Source organism: Heptranchias perlo, chromosome 2, assembly GCF_035084215.1.
Source record: "Heptranchias perlo isolate sHepPer1 chromosome 2, sHepPer1.hap1, whole genome shotgun sequence".
NCBI classification, from domain to species: Eukaryota; Metazoa; Chordata; class Chondrichthyes; order Hexanchiformes; family Hexanchidae; genus Heptranchias; species Heptranchias perlo.
The window spans coordinates 1,869,455-1,891,414 of record NC_090326.1 but is presented as its reverse complement, the minus strand read 5'-3'; the positions used below and the strand labels follow the sequence as shown (position 1 = coordinate 1,891,414).

At 41.8% G+C, this 21,960-nt stretch overlaps 1 protein-coding gene and 1 non-coding gene across 2 annotated transcripts; one reads left to right on the top strand and one right to left on the bottom strand.

Annotated features, from left to right (window-relative positions):
• Positions 1-9,430: 9,430 nt before the first annotated feature.
• Positions 9,431-9,790, bottom strand: LOC137300320 (histone H2A type 2-B-like). The gene has a single exon (XM_067969409.1). It carries the CDS (start codon positions 9,788-9,790, stop codon positions 9,431-9,433), a length of 360 nt encoding a protein of 119 aa, XP_067825510.1.
• A 1,171-nt stretch (positions 9,791-10,961) lies between these two features.
• On the top strand, positions 10,962-11,033 carry trnag-ucc (transfer RNA glycine (anticodon UCC)). Its single transcript has one exon. It is a non-coding gene; the product is annotated as a tRNA-Gly (tRNA).
• Positions 11,034-21,960: the final 10,927 nt, after the last annotated feature.

Below are 21,960 nucleotides of genomic sequence, written 5' to 3'. Positions count from 1 at the left end.
GGTATGAGAGTGTGGGATTCATTCTGTATCTGTCAGTCTCTGGTTCTACATGTGAGTGCAGGATTCATTCTGTATCCATCAGGATCTGGTACTGTGTGTGAGTGAGGGACTCAACCTGTATATAACAGTCTCTGGTATTGCATGGGAGTGAGATTCATTCTGTATCAGTCAGTCTCTGTACTGTGTCTGAGTGTTGGTTTCATTCTGTATAGGTCAGTCTCTGGTAATGTGTGTGAGTGTGGGATTTATTCTGTATCTGTCAGTCTCTGGTACTGTGAGTGAGGGATTCATTCTGTATCTGTCAGTCTCTGTTACTGTATGTGAGTGCAGGATTCATTCTGTATCTGATACACTCTGGTATTGTATGTGATTAATATATCTTCTGTATCTGTCAGTCTGACGTACTGTTTGTGAGTGAGAGATTCATTCTGTATCTGTCAGTCTCTGATCCTGTGTATGATTGAGGGATTCATTCTGTATCTGTCAGTCTCTGGTACTTTGAGACTGAGATTCATTCTGTATCAGTCAATCTCTGGTACTATATATGAGTGTAGGATTCATTCTGCATATGTTACACTCGAGTATTGTATGTGAGTAATATAACTTCTGTATCTGTCAGTCTGAGGTACTGTTTGTGAGTGTGAGATTCAATCCATATCTGTCAGTCTCTGATACTGTAATTGAGTGTGGAGTTCTTTCTTTACCTGTGAGTCACTGATACATTGTGTGAGTGTGGGATTCATTCTGTATCCATCAGCCTCTGGTACTGTATCTGAGTGTGAGGTTCAATGTGTTTCTGACAGTCTCTGGTACAGTGTGAGTGTGGGATTCATTCTGTATCTTTATGTAATTTGTATCTCCATTTACACTATGCAGTTCAAAACTGTAGCATTAATATCTTAATGTAAAAATAGTTTTTTGCACCTTATTTAATTGGTAGATATGGATATACTTATATATGCATATGATGCTGTAGGTTTTAATCGGGTAATGTGTGTGCTTTTTGGACTACTATTAAATCTGTATCTCTGAACACAATTTTGAATGACACTCTATCTTTCAAACTGATATGGTGACATTTTTACAGTGGTACATCATGTGTAGCTCTGTCTTTACTAATAGAATTGATAATATGTCTTTCAATCTGATGCTATGTGATTTTTGGATGGTATGTAAAGTGTAACTCAGTCTGAACTAATGTAGGTGACTGTGAGATTCATTCTGTGTCTGTCAGTCTCTGGTACAATATTGGAGTGTGGGATTCATTCTGCATCTGTATGTAATTTTTCTCTCAGGTTGCATTATGACGTTTGAAACTTTAGCTTTAATATCTTAATGTATAAACAGGTTTTTAATCATTATTCAATTGGTAAATATGGATACACTAGCATTTGATGCTGTCTGTTTACATCAGATAATGTGCGTACTTTTTAAACTACTATTAATTTTGTATCTGTGTGTGCACAATTGTGAATGATAATGCATCTTTCAAACAGATATGGTGACATTTTTGGATTAGATTGTAATGTGCAGTTCAATCTGTACTAATGGAATTGATACTGCATCTTTCAGACTGAAACTATGAGATATTTGAATTGGTACATAATGTGTAGCTCAGCCTGCACTAATGGGATTGATACTGTAAATTTCAATCTGATACTGTATCAGATTTTTGGACTGGTATGTTAAGTGAAACTTAGTCTGCCCTGATATAGGTGGCTGTGGGATTCATTCCGTGTCTTAAGTTTCTCCGGTACTGTATGTGAGTGTGGGTTTCATTCTGTATCTGTCAATCTGGAACTGTGTCTGATTCTGTATCTGTCCATCTCTGGTACTGTGTTTGAATATGGGATTCATTCTGTATCTGTCAGTTGAAGTCACAGATCAGCCATGAACTTATTGAATGGCGGAGCAGGCTCGAGGGGTCGTACGGCCTGGTCCTTGCTACTATTTCTTATGTTCTTATGTATGTGAGTGTGAGATTCATTCTGTATCTGTCACTCTCTGGTACTGTGTGTGGGCATGAGATTCATTCTGTAACTGTCAGTCTCTGGTATTGTATGTGAGAGTGGGATTCATTCTGTATCTGTCAATCACTGGTACATTGTGTGAGGGCGGGATTCCTTCTATGTCTGTCAGTCTCTGGCACAGTATCTCAGTGTGAGATTCATTCTTTACCTGTATATAATATGTACCAGTTTACAGTATGGCGTTCAAAACTGTACGTTTAATACCTTAATGTGTGAATTTTTTTTCCAAGTGTTTAATTGGTCGATATGGATAAACTTTCAAATTTGATGCCGTAGGTTTTAATCAGATGATGTGTGCATTTTTGCACTAGTGTTAAATCTGTGTCTCTGTCAACACAATTGTGAATTACAATGTATCTTTCAAACTGATATGGTGACATTTTTGAACTTGTATACCATATGTAGCTCAGTCTGCATGAATGGAGTACTGTATATTTCAGTCTGAATCTGTATCAGTTTTTTGGACTGGTGTATAATGTGTAGCTCGGTCTGCACTAATGTAGGTGACTGTGAGATTCATTCTGTGTCTCTCAGTCTGTGGTACTGTGAATGAGTGTGGAACTCATTCTGTATCTTGTCAGTATTGTGTGTGAGTTTGTGATTCATTCTATATATGCAGTCTCTGGTACTGTGTGAGTGTGAGATTCATTTTGTATATGCAGTCTCCGGTACTGTGTGACTGTGGGATTCATTCTATATATGCAGTTTCTCATACTGTATGTGAGTGTGGGATTCACTTTGTGTCTGTCAGCCTCTGGTATTCTATGTGAGTGTGGGTTTCATTCTGTATACAATGTATCTGGTACTGTATGTGTTTGGGATTCATACTTTACCTGTCAGTCTCTGGAAATTTATGAGTGTGTGGGATTCATCCAAATATGCAGTCTGAAATGTGAGTTTAGGATTCATTTTGTATCTTTCTGTTCCTGGTACTTTATAGGGGAGTGGGATTAATTCTGCATCTGTCAGTCTCTGGTACTGTGTGTGAGTGAGGGATTCATTCTGCATCTGTCAGTCTCTGGTACTGTGTGTGAGTGAGGGATTCATTCTGCATCTGTCAGTCTCTGGTACTGTGTGTGAGTGAGGGATTAATTCTGCATCTGTCAGTCTCTGGTACTGTGTGTGAGTGAGGGATTCATTCTGCATCTGTCAGTTTCTGGTACTGTGTGTGAGTGAGGGATTCATTCTGCATCTGTCAGTCTCTGGTACTGTGTGTGAGTGAGGGATTCATTCTGCATCTGTCAGTCTCTGGTACTGTGTGTGAGTGAGGGATTAATTCTGCATCTGTCAGTCTCTGGTACAACATGTTAGTGTGGGATTCATTCTGCATCTGTCAGTCTCTAGTACTGCATATATGTGTGGGATTCATTCTGTATCTGACTGCCTCTAGTACTGTATCTGAGTGTGATATACATTTAGTTTCTTTATGTAATGTTTCTCTCAGATTACATTATGGCATTTGAAACTGTTATCTCAATTTATTATCTCAATTTTTAAATAGTTTTAATTGGTAAATATGGATACAATTTCAGATTTGATGCTGTAGGTTTGAATCAGATAATGTGTGCACTTTTTGGACTACTATTGAATCTGTATCTCTGTGAATACAATTTTGAACGATAATGTATCTTTCAAACTGATATGGGACATTTTCTAATTGGTATGTAATGTATAGTTCAATCTGTACCAATGGAATACTGTTTATTTCAGTCTGAATCTGTCTCAGAAATGACAATGTATCTTTCAATCTGACACTGAGATTTTTGGATTGTATGTAATGTGTAAGTCAGATTGCACCAATGTAGGTGACTGAGATTCATTCTGTATCTCTCAGTATCTGTTGATTTATGCAAGTGTGGGATTCATTCTGTACCTGTCAATCTCTGGAACTATGTGTGAGTGTGAGATTCGTTCTGTATGTGTCAGTCTCTGGTTCTGTATGTCAGCGTGGGATTCATTCTGAGCCTGTCAGTCACTGGTACTGTGTGTGAGTGTGGGACTCATTCTGTATCTTGTCAGTACTGTCTGTGATTGGGCTATTCATTCTATATATGCAGTCTTGGTTATTACATCTCTCAGTCTCTGTAACTGTATGTGATTATGGGATCCAGTTTATATATGTAAGCAAGAGATTAGTTGGGTATCTGTCAGTCTCTGGCACTGTCTGTGAGTGTGAGATTCATTTTATATATGCAGTCTGTCATATTGTATGTGTGATGTGGAGATGCCGGTGATGGACTGGGGTTGACAATTGTAAACAATTTTACAACACCAAGTTATAGTCCAGCAATTTTATTTTAAATTCACAAGCTTTCGGAGGCTTCCTCCTTCCTCAGGTGAACGATGTCGAAATGAACGAGGATTTCATTTCGACATCGTTCACCTGAGGAAGGAGGAAGCCTCCGAAAGCTTGTGAATTTTAAATAAAATTGCTGGACTATAACTTGGTGTTGTAAAATTGTTTACATATTGTATGTGAGTTTGGGATTAATTCTGTAGCTGTCAGTCTCTGGCTGTGTGTGTGTGTGTGTGTGTGTGTGTGTTTCATTCTGTATCTGTCTGTCTCTGATACTGTGTCAGTTTGGGATTAATTCTGTATCTGTCAGTCTCTGGTTGTGTGCGTGCGTGCGTGTGTTTGTTTCATAAATTACCTGTCAGTTTCTGGTACTTTATGAGAGTGTGTGGGATTTATCCAGATATGCAGTCTCTGACATTGTGTGAGTATGGGATTCATTCTGTATCTTTCCATTCCTAGCACTTCATGTAAGTGTGGAATTAACTCAGTATTTATCAGTCCCTGGTACTGTATGTCAGTGTGGGATTTATTCTGTGCCTGTCTGTCTCTGGTACTGTATCTGTCTGTGAGATTCATTCTGTATCTGTATGTAATTTTTCTCTCAGATTGCATTATGGCGTTGAATAATGTAGCTTTAATATCTTAATGTTTAAATAGTTTTACTCATTATTTAATTGATAAATATACACTTCAGATAATGATGCTGTAGGTTTCAATCCGATAATGTATGCATTTTTGGACTCATTAAATCTGTATCTCTGTGAGCACTATTGTGAATCATAATGTATCTTTCAATCTGATATCGTGACATTTTTGAATTGGTATATAATGTGTAGTCTAAAGTAATGGAATTGATAGTATATTGTTCAGTCTAATGCTGTAGGAGATTTTTGGACTGGTATGTAATGTTTAGCTCAGTCTACACTAATTGAATTAATACTCTAACTTTAAATCTCTTACTGTGAGCGTGTTCTGAACCGGTATCTAATTTGTTTCACAGGTTTACTATCTTTCAGCATTTCTTAATCTGATACTGTACGTGAGTTTTGGACTTGTATGCATTTTGTATCTCATGGTACACTATTCGAATGGATACTGCATGTATTAAACTCATGTGTGTGTTCTGGGCTAGTATTCAATTGGAACTCAGAGTATATTATTGGGATTCATTCTGTACCTTTCAATCGAGTACCATGTGTGATTTCTATCCGGTACTTAATTCGTAGCTAATGTTGCCTTATTATGAGATTGACACAGTGTCTTTCAATCTGATAGTGTGATTTTGGACTGGGATTTTTGTATCCACCTGTCAGCGGTACTGAGTTCGGGTGAAATGGAAACAGTGTCTGCCTCACCTGCTCTGTTTGACTGTTGGATTGAAAATGTGTCTCTGGAACTTGGGATCAGTGTGGGACTAAATACTTCTGCAGTCTGAGACTGTGGAACTGATGATTTGTCTGTGCTCTGTGTGTGTGATAATGTACCTACTGTTGGTAAGAAGGAGCTGGCTGCACTGTTCCTTGTGCTTCGGGTGGAGGAAATATCACATTTATTCTGGGCTCTTCAAGTGTTCGCCTGTCAGAAGAAAAAGTATCTTTTGTAACTCAAGAACAGGTGAGATAGAAAATACAAAAGTGATCAATTTAATATCCACAAATGAAAACCAATGATACAAACAGTGTCAGTGTCTGACTCCACTGCAGTACTGCAGCGCTCAGCATCTGCATACCAGGTGTGTTGGGCTGTTTTACAACAATTTAGTGACATCCTGACACAACCCAGCCCCCGCACTGATCCATGAATGGGACTAAACGATGGGGCAGGGAACTTTGTACAGGTCAAGTTTCTAATCCCCTTTCCATGGGATCAACCGTTCAACCAAAACCAAACAGGTGCTGTTTAAAATGTGTCCTTCACACTTCTCACCTGATGCCTGCAATAGATGCTCTTTGTATAACTCCCCACATCCTTAATGTCGGGCTGTATTTCCACAGTTCACTGTCCAATAACAACAGAGTGAGACTGGCACTGAACCAGGAGCATTCACTGCTGGCCTGGGGAGAGAAAGCAGCCATGATTTTAAATAGCAGGTTCTTCCCATTCTGTCTCCCTTACCCTGGAAACACCCTGTACACACAGCCGAGTGTAGCTTCTCCCTTCCCCCGCTCACTCCATGTTCCGGGACCAGTTCCTGATCCACTCCACCTCTTACAAACAGGCCCCGGACTCCCCCTGAACTTCCCCCGGACTCAATGCCGATCTCTGAGCCCATCTGCGGACGCGGTCCCGGAGCGATGAGCTGCTGTAACGAGGCTGCTGTTTGCTCCCTTACTCCGGGGACCGTGATCTCTCCATTCCCGGCTGTTTTAAACCATCCTTCATGTTCCTATGTTTCTTCCACTCACTTTGGGAATGGCGCCCACAGGCTGAGCTGGGGGAGGGGGAGGGGGAGCGCGCATGTGCACCTCTGCACAGTAACAGTGCTGGGGATGGGGACGATGCACGCATGCGCAGATATCTGGTTTAATTCCAAATACAAAAATCGATGGGAACTTTCCCCAGGTGGAATTTTTCAGAGTCTGAGCAAAGGAAGTGGGGCTGGGGGAAAGGTCAAAGGGAATGGGGTCCACAGGCAGAGCAGGGACAGGCACCAGAATGTAAAACAGATGGGATTCCACCAGTGCCTAACGCTGGAATCCAGACTGACTTTACAATCTCTAACTATTAAACTAAATGTTTCCATCCCTGCTGTTTCTCTCGGTATCTTTTGATGATAAAGAGCCTTTCAAAGATAAAGTGGGCGGCTGTGAAATGAGCCAATGGGTTCTATTCATTCTTAGACTCTTCACTGATAAAACTTACGCGTAACGAAGAAACTGGAGGGGGGATTTCTCAAACCAATCCTGGAGAAACATGGGAGGAAAGAGTGAGTCGGTGGGACCGGTTTGTTGGGACCGTGTTGGTTTAATATCTGACAGCAACAGTCCAAGATTAATTTAATCTGAGTGAAACTCTCGATCACTGATTGTAATACCGAATGGTCCTGAGCAGCAAAACTGCAGACAGTACAACAGGCACGATAGGGTAAATGTGGCCCATTGTTTTTTGTCACTGAGTGTGGGAGTAATAGTGTGTCTGTCTCTGGTACAATATCAGTGAGAAATGGGATTGCATCTTTTATCTCCCCAACGGGATCATTCTGGATAAAACGAAACTTTACAGGTCAGTCTGCAACTGATACTGTGTATGTCTGTCTGTCACTGTGTCTGTCCGCTCATTCTGTCTCTCTCTCTCTCTCGCGTGTCTGTCTCCCTCTCCCTCTCTCTCTGGTGCTGTGCATTAAGGTAGGGTACTGATGTTGAGCATGATAGGAATACACTGAAAGGAAGTGTAAGACTGATTCTCTCTTTCTCTAGTGCTGGAAATGCAGGTGGGATACTGCCTGAAATAAAACAGAGAGAATGGGATGTCCGGGCCGAGTCTTACTGCAACTGGGGATGTTTTCGGCTCAAGTCCCAGTTCATGGTCATTTTCGTTTGACAGCATGGCAGGTAGTGTAAATAAATACAAGAAATCTGGTGATATGTGGACTGGGGTCCAAAAGTCACCGTTTAAAGTATCGGACTGTGTCGCTTCCCGACTCCAGTCTCATTAATACCCCCTCGTCTACAACGAGCTAAAAGCAGCTCAAAGCAACACAGCGTGATATCAGCGTCTCCCTTCAGACAGTAACTAGCCCTTTCACAGAAACAGTGGGTGACTCAGAAAAGAGCCTTTACACCGAGTTACCTTGAAACTACGGCACAGAAAAAGGCCATTCAGCCCAACTGGCCTATGCTCCACACGAGCCTCCTCCCTCCCTGCTCCATCTAACCCTATCAGGATATCCTTCGATTCCTTTCTCCCTCATGTGCTTATCTCGCTTCCCCTTAAATGCACCTGTTCTATTTGGTTCAACTAATCCTTGTGGTAGCGAGTTTCAGATTTTTACCACTGTCTGGGAAAAGAAGTTTCTCCTTAATTCCCTATTGGGTTTATTAGCGACTATTTTATATTTATTACCTGTAGTTCTGGGCTCCCCACAAGTGGAAACATTTTCCCTACGTCTACCCTATCAAAGCCTATCATTAACTGAGAGACCTCTGTCTGCTCACCCCTCAGCCTTCTCTTTTCTAGAGAAAAGAACCCCAGTCTCTTCAGCCTTTCCTGATAAGGATATCTTCTCATTTCTGGTATCATCCTTGTGAATCTTTTTTGCACCTTCTTCAATGCCTGTACGTCATTTCTATAATATGGAGACCAGAACTGTGCACAATACCCCAAGTGAGGTCTAACCAAGGTTTTATACAAGTTTAACATAACTTCTTTGCTTTTCAATTCTATCCGTCAAGAAATTAATCTTAGTGCGTGAATGGCCCTTCTTATGGTCCTATTAACCTGCGCCGCTACTTTTGTAATTTTTGTATCTGTACCCCTGGATCCCTTTGCTCCTCTATCCAATTTAGACTCTTATTATCCAAGCAGTATGTTATCTCCTTATTCTTCATTCTGCAAGTTTATTAATGTCCTCTTGCTTTTTGACGCATTCTTCCTTTGCATTAATTAACCCCCTCCACACAACCCCAAACCAATTTGATATCCGCAAACTTTGAAATTGTACTCCCGATTCCCGAATCCAAATCGTTAATGCAAAATGTGAACAACAATGGTCCCAGCGCTGAACCCTCTGTTACACCATTTCCCACGTGTAGCTCCCCTTAACCGCTATTCTCCGTTTTCTGTTTTGCAGCCAGCGTGCTATACATTCTTTTTTAATTATTCGTTCATGGGATGTGGGCGTCGCTGGCGAGGCCGGCATTTATTGCCCATCCCTAATTGCCCTTGAGAAGGTGGTGGTGAGCCGCCTTCTGCTACCTGTCCACTGACTCCACATGCTCTGAACTTAGCCATATGACTTCACTGCGGCATCTTATCGAAGGCCTTCTGAAAATTCAAATATATTACATCTACTGCATTAACCTTGTCTACTCTTTCCGTTACTTCTTCAAAGAATCCAATAAGTTTGGTCCTGTCCTTTGTGTTATCAGATTAAATCTTGGTCGATTTACGTGCTCTTGGAGCTCACAGTTTTTTTCGGCAGCACCCCGCCCTGAGCGATGGTCACCCCTGCCAGCAGCTTTTTGAGCTCCTCGTCGTTAAGGACGGCCAGCTGCAGGTGTCTGGGGATGATGCGGGTCTTCTTGTTCTCGCGGGTCGCGTTGCCGGCCAACTCGAGGATTTCAGTCCACAGACACTCGAGCACAGCGGCCAGATAGACCGGGGCTCCGGCACCCACACGTTCAGCATAGTTCTCCTTTAGCAGGAGCCTGTGAACACGGCCCACAGCGAACTGCAGTCCGGCCCGGGATGAGCGAGACTTGGCCTTAGCCCGAGCTTTACCGCCGGCTTTTCCTCTTGCAGACATTTCCACAATCTCACAAACACTTTCACAAAGAATGAAGACTTTTCACCAAATTCGACCGACTTATACCTTCTGGAGGAATACATTTGGAGCACGTGTGATTTTTCGCTCACCCTCACTGATATTCTATCTTTCAACTGCTGTAATATTGTGATTTAGCAAAATTGCTACTCCTCCTCCTTTCTCTGTTTCCCTTTCCTTTCTAAAGATCTTATAGACTTGAATATTAAGCTGCCATTCGTTCCCAGCTGGTGGTCAGGTCTCCCTAATGATTTAATGTAATTATTTGATTTTATTTAATGGCAACATGTACTTACAGCTGGTCAAGTATTGTAGTTCTGGACTACCTCTCCAAGTATTGTAGTTCTGGACTATCTCTCCAAGTATTGTAGTTCTGGACTATCTCTCCAAGTATTGTAGTTCTGGACTACCTCTCCAAGTATTGTAGTTCTGGACTATCTCTCCAAGTATTGTAGTTCTGGACTATCTCTCCAAGTATTGTAGTTCTGGACTACCTCTCCAAGTATTGTAGTTCTGGACTATCTCTCCAAGTATTGTAGTTCTGGACTATCTCTCCAAGTATTGTAGTTCTGGACTATCTCTCCAAGTATTGTAGTTCTGGACTATCTCTCCAAGTATTGTAGTTCTGGACTACCTCTCCAAGTATTGTAGTTCTGGACTATCTCTCCAAGTATTGTAGTTCTGGACTATCTCTCCAAGTATTGTAGTTCTGGACTATCTCTCCAAGTATTGTAGTTCTGGACTATCTCTCCAAGTATTGTAGTTCTGGACTATCTCTCCAAGTATTGTAGTTCTGGACTATCTCTCCAAGTATTGTAGTTCTGGACTATCTCTCCAAGTATTGTAGTTCTGGACTATCTCTTCAGTCCGATACAAGGTGAAGAATTACAGGCTGTTGTGTAATTTCCATTGATTGAGGGTTGGCGACATCTACTGGGCGGAAACAGGAACTGCAACAGAGGGAGAAAGGATTCGTGAGAAACCAGCTTAAATAAAATAGAGAATCCAACAGCCTGCTGTGACTTTTCAGGCTCTGTGGTTTTGGAACTATTTTATTGTCTGCGACAAAGTCACAGTCACCCAAAGTGAGGGGGAGGGGAGGGGGGGTCAGTCCCCAACCTCACAGAAACACTCTACGTCTTTTCTATGGTGAGCGATGGTGGTATAGTGGTGAGCATAGCTGCCTTCCAAGCAGTTGACCCGGGTTCGATTCCCGGTCATCGCAAATCTAATCCACTTCCTTCAGCATCGAAGTTTGAAATCCAATTTGATGCTGTTCAGTTAGATTTTGTTTCCAAAACATAAACGGATATAATTTATAGAAAATGCTTTCAAAGTTCATTTTTTTCCTATACAATGAATAAAGAGCCAGGTTTGCTGACGACACTAAGTTAGGTGGTACAGTAAATAGTGGAGATGGGAGCAGAACGTTGCAAGGGGATATTGATAGATTAAGTGAGTGGACAAAACTGTGGCAGATGAAGTTCAATATGTGGAGGTGTGAGATCATCCACTTTGGACCTAAAAATACAAATCAGAGTATTGTCCAAATGGCGAGAAGCTAGGAATTGTGGAGTAGCAGACATATTTAGGGGTCTAAGTACAGAAATCAGTAAAAGCTAGTGGATAGGTACAAAAAAAAGTAGTTAAAATGGTAATGGCATTTTGATCTTTATCTCCAGGGAACTGGAATAAAAAGGAGTTGATGTTATGTCATAGTTATAGAGAGCTCTGGTTAGACCCCATTTAACGTACTGTTTTCAATTCTGGGCTCTATACGAGTCTCCTCCGACCTGAATTCATCTCACCCTATCATTACTTCCTTCCAATCCTTTCTCCCTCCTGTCCTTATCTAACTTCATTTTAAATCCATCTCGGGTACTGCATGTAAGTGTGGGATTCATTCTTAATCTGTCGTCACTGGTACTGTTGTGAGTGTGGGATTCATTCTGCATCTGTCAATCTCTGGTACTGTGTGTGAATGTGGGATTCATTCTGTATCTGTCAATCTCTGGAACAGTGCACAAATCTGGATTCATTATGTATCTATTTAATTTGCATCTCAGTTTACAGTATGGTACTTGAAGCTCTATCTTTACTGTATTAATGTATAAATAGTTTTGTGCCTAGTAATTAATTTATAAATATGGATAATTTCAGAATGTCTGGCTGTTGAGTTTAACGAGACAATCCGTGTGACTTTTGGGCGAGTATTAAATCTGTACCATGGTGAACACAAATAGAATTTATACTGTATCTCAGACTAACACTGTATGAGATTTTTGCATTGGTGTGTAACGTATAGTTCAGTCCGCACTAATGAAACATAGAAACACAGAAAATAGGAGCAGGAATAGGCCATTCGGCCCTTCAAGTCTGCTCCGCCATTCAATATGATCATGGCTGAACCTTTATTTCAATGCCATATTCCTGCTCTCTCCTCATACCTCGTGATGCCTTCTGTGTCCAGCAATCTATCTATCTCCTTCTTAAATATATTCAGTGAGTTGGCCTCCACAGCCTTCTGTGGTAGCGAATTTCACAGGTTCACCACCCTTTGTGTGGAGAAATTTCTCCTCATCCCCTCGTATCCTGAGACTGTGACCCCTCGTTCTGGACTGCCCCCTCCCCCCTCCCCCCTCCGCCAGCCAGGGGAAACATCCTCCCTATATCCAGTCTGTCTAGCCCTGGAATTGCTACTGGGTTTGTTCATATGTTTCATAATATGGGTGAGTGATCAGGAAGTATCTAATCTGTTTCTCAGAATACAATTTCTTTCAGCATCTCTCAATCAGATACGATTCGTGAGTTTTGGACTTGTATATAATTTGTGTCTCAGGATACACTATTGGAATGTTTACTGCAACTTTTATATTCATAATGTGCGTGAGTTGTTGGCTGGTATTTAGTATGAATCTTGGGTGCATCATTGGATTTATTATGTATCATTTAATCCCATACCGTGTGTTACTTCTGTCTGATATTTAAAATGTAGCTAAGGCTGCACTTTTGTGAGATTGGCACAGCGCCTTTCAATCGGATAGTGGGTTTGATTTTGGATTGGGATTTATGCATCGATCTGTTAGCGATACTGAGTTGGGGTGAAATGGAAACAACGTCTGCTTCGCCTCCTTGTTTGTTGAATTGAAAGAGTGTTTCTGGAACTTGGGATCAGTGTGGGACTGACTAGTTCTGCTGCCTGAGACTTTGGAACTCTTGACCTGCCTGAGACTCTGTGCCTTTTGGGTGATAATGTACCAACTGTGTGTGAGAAGGATTTGGCTGCACTGTTCCATGTGTCTAAGGTGGAGGAAACATTGCATTTATTCTGGGTCTTTCAAGAGGGAAGAAAAAGGATCTCTTGTAACTCAAGAACAGGCGAGGTAGAAAATAAAAAAAGTGATCAATTTAATCTCTCTCTTAATAATAATCATCATAATGAAATCCAGCGATAGAGTGTCAGTGAATCGCATCTGATTCAGAAGGTGGTGGGTTAATGCCCCACTCCAGAGGCTTCAGCCCATTATCTAAGCCGACGCACCCAGTGCATAACTGTATTTCGAAGATGAGCAGTGGAGTTCTTCCCCGTGTCCTGGCCGATATTTACGCCTGAACTAACACCACTAAAACATGATCCCATTGTTGCTTTTGAGAGCTTGCTGTGTGCAAATTGACTGCCTCAATGTCTTTCATTACAATAATGACTAGCCTTCAAATACAAAATAGGGAAGAAATTGCATTTATATAGCGCCTTTTATGAACTTAGGAGGTCCCAATCTGCTTCATGGCCAATGGATTACTTTTTAAATGTCGTTAATGTTCCAATGAAGGAAACGCGACAGCCAATTTGTGCACAATAAGTTCCTAATATGTTTTTGTGTTTTTTGTTGAGAGATAAATATTGGCCAAGACATCAGGAAGAACTACGCTGTTCTTCTATGAAATGGTGTCATGGGATCATTTATGTCCATCTGAGAGGATAGACGGGACCTCAATTTAACATCTCACCTGAAAGAAGGTACCTCAGACAGTGCAGCGCTCCTTCAGTACTGCACTGGGAGTGAGTACCTACATTTTATGCTCAATCTCTGGAGTGGGGACATGAACGCACAATCTTCTGACTCAGAAGGAGAGAGTGCTGCTCACTGATCAATGGGCAGAGGTTACCGAATGTTGCCAGAGATGAGGAACTTCAGTTATGTGGAGACACCAGAGAAGCTGGAATTGTTCTCCTTAGAGCAGAGACGGTGAAGGGCAGACTTGCTGGAATGGGACCAGGGATGAGGGACTTCAGTTATGTGGAGAGACTAGAGAATCATAGAATCATAACATTTTACAGCACAGAAGGAGGCCATTCGGCCCGTCGTGCTTGTGACAATTTAGTCCCATACCTCGGCTTTTTCCTCATAACCCTCTCATTTGAAAGTTCCTATGGAAACTTTTTCCACCTTTACTGGAAAGTAGCGGCGTGGCACTGTCGGGACTGTAGCTCAGTGGTAGAGCTTATGCATGGTAAATACGAGGTTCTGAATTCAATCCATACTATATCCAAGCAATTTTGCAGGGAAGTTATTGGAACTCAGGAGCAGGCCATTTCTTGCTCCTCGAGCCTGTTCTGACATTCAATGAGATCATGGCTGATCTGTGCCCTAGCTCCATATATCTGCCTTCGCCCATATCCCTTAATACCTTTGGTTCACAAAAGTCTCTTCATACCCGATTTAAAATTAAAAATTGAGTTAGCATCAACTGCCATTTGTGGAAGAGAATTCCTAACTTCTACCATCCTTCCCGTGTTTCCTAAATAACCCCTGAAAGTCCTGGCTCTATTTTTTAGGCTATGTCCTCTGGTACTAGACACCCTAACCAACGGAAATAGTTTCTCTCTATCTACCCTCTCCGTTCCTCTTAATATCTTGAAAACTTCGATCAAATCACCGCTTAAATTTCTAAATTCCAGGGAATACAATCCTAATTTGTGTAATCTCTCCTCGTAATTTAACCCTTGGGTCCAGGTATTATTCCAGTAAATCTACACCGCACTCCTTCCAAGGCCATTATCAGAACATAAGAACTTAAGAAATAGGAGCAGGAGTAGGCCACATGGCCCCTCGAGCATATTCCGGCATTCAATCAGATAATGGCTGATCTTCGACGTCATCTCCATTTTCTGCCCGATCCCCGTATCCCATGATTCCCCTAGAGTCCAAACATCTATCCATCTCAACCTTGAATACATTGAATGATGCAGCATCCACAGCCCTCTGGGGTAGAGAATTCCAAAGATTCGAAACCCTCTGTGTAAAGAAATGTCTCCCCTTCTCAGTTTTGAATGGCTGACCCCTTATCCTGAGAATACGCCCCCTGGTTCTTTAGCCAGGCAAACAGTCTCTCAGCAAATACCCTGTCAAGCCCCCTCGTAATCTTATATGTTTCAATAGAATAATAGAATCATAGAATCATAAAAAGGTTGCAGCACAGAAGGAGGCAATTTGGCCCGTCGATTCTGTGCCAGCTCTATGCAAGTGCTATCCAGCTAGACCCGCTCCAGTGCGCTTTCCCCGTAGCCCTGCATTTTTTCCTTTCAAATACTTATCCAGTTCCCTTTTGAAAGCCATCATCGAATCTGCCTCCACCAGCCCCTCAGGCAATGCATTCCAGATCCTAACCCGTGTAAAAAAGTTTTTTCTCATGTCACCTTTGATTCTTTTGCCAATCATCCTTGACTATTCCGCCACTGGGAACAGTTTCTCTCTATCTACTCTGTCTAGACTCTTCATGATTTTGAACACCTCCATCAAATCTCCTCACAACGTTTTTGTTCCAAGGAGAACAACCACAGCTTCTCCAGTCTATCCACGTAACTAATGTCCCTAAACCCTGGAATCACTCCAGTAATTCTCTTCTGCACCCTTTGTAAGGCCTTCACATCTTTCCTAAAGTGTGATGCCCAGAACTGGACACAATACTTCAGTCGTGGCCGAATCAATGTTTTATAAAGGTTCATCATGACTTCCTTGCCTTTGTATTCTATGCCTTTGTTTATAAAGCCCAGGATCCCTTATGCTTTTTTAATCACTTTCTCAACCTGCCCTGCCACCTTCAACGATTTGTGCACATAAACAAAGAGGTCTCTCTGTTCCTGTACCCCATTTAGAGTTGTGACCTTTAGTTTATATTGCCTCTCTTTGTTCTTCCTACCGAAAAGTATTGTTTCATTTTTCTTTGTTAATTTTCATCTGCCACGTGTCCTCCCATGCCACCAGCCTGTCTATATCCTCTTGAAGTCTATCACTTGCCAACGCACTGTTCACTACCCTTCCAGGTTTTGTGTCATCTGCAAATTTTGAAGTTATGCCCAAGTCCAAATCATCAATATATATAAAAAAAGCAGTGTTCCCAGCATTAATCCCTGAAGGACACCACTGTACACCTTCCCCCAGTCCGAAACCGTTCACCAGTATTCTCTGTTTCCTGTCCCTTAGCCAATTCTGTATCCATTTTGCTGCTGCCCCCTTTATTCCATGGACCACAATCTTGATGATAAGCCTACCTTGTGGCACTCTATCAAACACCTTTTGAAAGTCCATATACACCACATCAACTGCATTGCCCTCATCTACCCTCTCTGTTACCTCATCAAAAAACTCTATCAGCTTAGTTAATCATGATTTATCTTTAACAAATCCGTGCTCGCTTTCCCGAATTAATCCATCCTCGTCCAAGTGACCGATAATTTGGGACAGAATTAACATTTCTAAAAGTTTCCCCACCATCGAGGATTAAAGTGACTGGCCTCTAATTGCTCAGTTTGTCCTTACACCCTTTTTTGAACAATTGTGTAATATTTGCAATTTTCTAGTCCTCTGGCACCACTCGTATCTAAGGATTTTTGGAAGATTATGGTCAGTACCTCTGCAATTTCCACACTTAATTCCCTCAGCAACCAAGGATGCATCCCATCCGGACCAGGTGACTTATCTACTTTAAATACAGCTAGCCTTTCAAGTACCTCTTGTTTATCAATGCTTTGCCCATCCATTATCTCAACTATATCTTCCTTTACTGAGACTGTGGCAGCACCTTCTTCCTTGGTAAAGACAGATGCAAAGTATTCATTTATTACCTCAGCCATCCTCTCTACCTCCATGTGTATTTCACCTTTATGATCCCTTATCGGCCCCACCCCTCCTCTTACTACCCGTTTACTCTTTACATGCTTGTAGAAGACTTTTGGATTCACTTTTATGTTGGGCGCCAGTCTATTCTCATATTCTCTCTTTGCCCCTCATTTCCTTTTTCACTTCCCCTCTGAACTTTCTATATTCTGCCTGGTTCTCACTTGTGTTATCAACCTTACATCTGTCATATGCACCTTTTTTCCATTTAATCTTACTCACTATCTCTTTTCTTGTCCAAGGAGCTCTGGCCCTAGTTGCCCAACCTATTTGACTTGTGGGTATTTGCCTATACTGTCCTCGAACCATCTCCTCCTTAAAGGCTGCTATTGTTCAATTACAGTTTTGCCTGCCAATCTTTGATTCCAATGTACCCAGGCCAGATCTGTTGTCATCTCATTGAAATTGGCCCTCCTCCATTTGAATATTTTTACATTAGATTGGTCCATGTCATTTTCGTAGCTATTCTAAACATAATGATTCTATGATCGCTGCTCCCTAAATGCTCTCCTACTGAAACTTGCTCCACTTGGTCCACCTCATTCCCAGGAAACCAATTCCAGCAATGCCTCCTTCCTCGTTGGGCAGGAAACATACTGGTTGAGAAAGTTATCCTGAACACATTTCAAACAATCCTCCTCCTCTATGCCCCTTATATTATTATTGTTATCCCAGTCTATATTAGGATAGTTGAAGTCTCCAGTTATCACTACTCTATAGCTTTTGCATCTCTTTGGAATTTCCCTGCAAGTTTGCTCCTTTACATCCTTTCAACTGGTTGGTTGCCTATAGAATACACCCAGTAGTGTAATGGCACCTCTTTTATTTCTTAACTCTAAACAAATAGATTGGGGCCTCAACCCCTTCAGGCCATCCTCTCTCTCCATTGCTGCAAAATTCCCCTTAATCAATAGTGCCACGCCATCTCCTTTCTTTCCTTCCCTATCTTTCCTGAACACTTTGTATCCAGGAATATTTAGTACCCAATCCTGCCCGTTTTTGAGGCAGGTCTCCATTATCACCACGACATCGTAGTCCCACGTGGCTATTTGCGCCTGCAGCTCACCAACCTTGTTTACCATGCTTTGTGCGTTTACACACATGCACTGTAAACCAGTCTTAGACTTTATTTTACTCTCTCTTAGTCTGATCCCACCTTTTCTTTATTCGTTCATGGGATGAGGGCGCCGCTGGCAAGGCCAGCATTTATTGCCCATCCTTGAGCCGCCTTCTTGAACCACGTTGAATACTGTACTATTACAAACATTAGTGCTATCTTACCAACGCCCCCCCCCCCCCCACCCCGCCGCCGCCGATCCTTTGTGCCCCTTGTTTCTTCTTTCCATTGCTACATTCTGGTGCCCAGCCGCATGCGAAATTAGTTTAACCCCACCACCGCCAAATCACTAGCGAAATTCCCCACAAGGACATTGGACCCAGCTCTGTTGAGGTGCAACCCGTCCGGCCATTACAGGTCCCAACTTCTCGAGAACTAGCCCCAATGCCGCAGGAATCTAAAGACCTCCCTGCTGCACCATCTCTCCAGGCATGGATTCAACTGCTTTATCCTCCTATTTCTATACTCACTAGCGCGTGGCATCGGGCGTAATCCGGAGATTACTATCTTTTGAGCTCCTGCTTCTTAATCTCTTTCCTAACTCCTTAAAATCTGCCTGCAGGACCTCATCCGTCTTTCTACCTATGTCGTTTGTACCAATATGGACCACGACCTCTTCCTGTTCACCCTCCCTCCCAAAATGTTCTGCAGCCACTCAGTGACATCCTTGACTCTGGCACCAATTAGGCAACATAACATCCTGGAATCATGTCCCTGCTGCAGAAACCCCTGTCTGCTCACCTAACTATAGAGTCCCCTTACACTGTTGCTTCCTGAACTTTCTCTTATACCGCCAACCCCCTCCCTCGCTCCGATACAGCTAGCCACCCATAGTGTGTGGACTTGACTCTGGCTGCACTCTGCAGAAAATTGAATACTGGTTAGAGAGTGAGATGCACTCAGGGGTCTCCTGTACTATCTGCCTGGTCCTCCTTGTCTGTCGGTGGTCACCCAGTCTGTCTCTGCTGCGGGGTGACCACCTCCTGAAACGTGCTGTCCATGTAGTTCTCAGTCTCACGGATACACTGCAGTGCTGCCAGCTGCTGCTCAAGCTCCGAAATCTGGAGCTCGAACTCCACCAGCTGACGACACTTCCTGCACCTTTGTTTGTCCAGACACGGAAAGCATCCTGGAGTCCCCATATGGCACAGGTCGTGCATTCGACGGGTCTGAGCTGCCCTGCCATGCCTCGATTTATTAGATTGTTTACTAACCTTATCAAAAATAAATTAAGCCTTAAAAAGCATTCAACAGAAGAAGAAACGCTCATCAGCTACCAGCCAAACAGCTCCTTCCCCTGTTTAGTTAGTTTTATTAGTCCAATTAATAAACTAGTTCAAGTTATTAAATTTAATAAAATAACAACAATTTTACGCTCCCAACTTTTAATTTAATTTCACCCACTTCCCTAACTCAAAGGGAAAAGAAAAGCTGTAAAACTTACCAGCCAATCACCTACCTGTTGTCCTGTGACATCACACCTTGTTTTTTCCCCCCATTCCTACCGACTATCTCAGCAAGTTACACTTGTTCAATGAGATCTTCTCTCATTCTTCTAAATTCCATAGCATATGGGCCCATTCTACTCAACCTCTCTTCACAGGACAACCCTCACATCCAAGGGATTAATCTTGTGAACCTTTGTTGAACCGCCTACAAAGTAATTTTATCCTTCCTTAGATAAGGAACCCAAAACTGTACCTACTGCTTCAGGTCAAGCACTGTAAAACTGTAGTAAGACTTCCGTATTCTTGTACTCCAACCCCCTTGCAATAAAGGTCATCATGCCATTTGCTTTCCTAGTTGCCTGCTGTACCCTCATAATTTTTTTTGTGTTTCTTATACACCCTCAAATCTCTCTGAACACCAACATTTAATAGTTTCTCACCATTTAAAAAAAATACTGTTTTTATTTTCTTCCTACCAATGTGAATAACCTCACATTTCCCCACATTATACTCCATCTGCCACCTTATTGCCCATTCACTTAACCTGTCTATACCCCTTTGCAGACTCTTTGTGTCTTCCTCACATTTAGTTTCCCACCTAGCTTTGTATCGTCAGCAAACTTGAATACATTATTCTCTGTCCCTTCATCTAAATCATTAATATAGATTGTAAATAGCTGAGGCACAAATACCGATCCTTGTTACATCCCACTAGTTATAGCCTGCCAACCTGAGAATGACCAATTTATCCCTTCTTTCTGTTTTCTGTCTGTTAACTAATCCCCTATCCATGATAATATATTACCCCTTACACCATGAGTCCTTACCTTATGTAACAAACTTGTATGAGGCACATTATCGAATGCCTTTTGAAAATCCAAAAATGCGACATCCACTGGTTCCCCTTTATCTACCCTATTAGTTACTTCCTCAAAAAACTATAACAATTTTGCGAAATACGATTTCCCTTTCATAAAACCATGTTGACTCTCCATAATCACATTATGCTTTTTTAAGTGCCCTGTTACCACGTCCTTAATAATGTATTCCAGCATTTTCCCGACAACCGATGTCCGGCTAACTGGCCTGTGGTTCCCTGTTTTCTCTCTCCCTCCCTTCTTGAATGGACGGGTAACATTTGTTATCTTCCAGTCCACTGGAACCGATCCAGAAGCTAGAGAATTTTGGAAGATCATAACCAATACACCCAATATCGCTGCAGTCACCTCTTTTAGAACCCTAGGATGTAGTGCATCAGATCCAGGGGATGTCGGTTATTAGACCCATTAGTTTTTTCCAGTATTTTTCTCTACTGATATTAATTGTTTTAATTTCCTCACTCATATTTACCCCTCAGTTCCCCACTATTTCTGGTGTGCTTTTTGTGTCTTTACTGTGAAGACACAGACAAAATATTTGTTTAACGCATCTGCCATTTCCTGATTCCCTATAATAATTTCTCCTGTCTCAGCCTCTAACAAACCAACGTTTACTTTTCCTGCTCTCTTCCTTTTTACATACTTGTAGAAGCTCTTACAATCGTTTTTATATTGCTTGCTAGTTTTTTTTCTATATTCTATTTTCTCCCTTTTTATCAATTTTTGATCGTCCTTTGTTAGTTTCTAAAACTCTCCCAATCCCTAGGCGCATTACTCTTCTTGGCAACATTATAGGCCTCTTTCAATCTAATACTATCCTTAACTTCTTTAGTTAGCCACGGGCGGATCACTTTTCCATGGAGTTTTTATTTCTCGATGGAAATATCGATGGACTTATTGAGAATATTGAAATATTTCTTTAAATGTTTGCCGTTGCTTTTCAACTGTTAAACCCTTCAGTTTAATAGTCTACCTTTGACAACGCGCCCCTCATACCTATTTAATTAGCTTTATTTAAGTTTAAAACTCTAGTTTATGACTTAAGTACGTTACTTACAAGCTCAAGGTGAAATTCCATCATATTGTGATCAATTATATCCTTCCTAAAGTGCGGTGCCCAGAACTCAACACAGTATTCCAGGTGTGGTCTAACCAGAGCTTTATATAATTGTAGCATAACTTCTACCCCTTGAATTTTAGTCCTCTAGATATAAAGGCCAGTATTCCATTAGCCTTTTTGCTTATTTTCTTTACCTGACCATGACATTTTAATGATCTATGTACATGGACCTCTAAGTTTCTTTGGATCTACACTGTTTCGAGCTTTTCACCATTGAGAAAGTACTCTAATGTATCCATTTTAGGTCCAAAGTAGATGAGCTCACACTTGCCCACGTTGAAATCCATTTGCCACAATTTTGCCCATTAACGTAATCTATTAATACCTCTATAATGTTATGCTTCTATCTACACTGCCTACAGTGCTGCCAACCTTTGTGACACCAGCAAACTCTCTATCCCATTATCTATG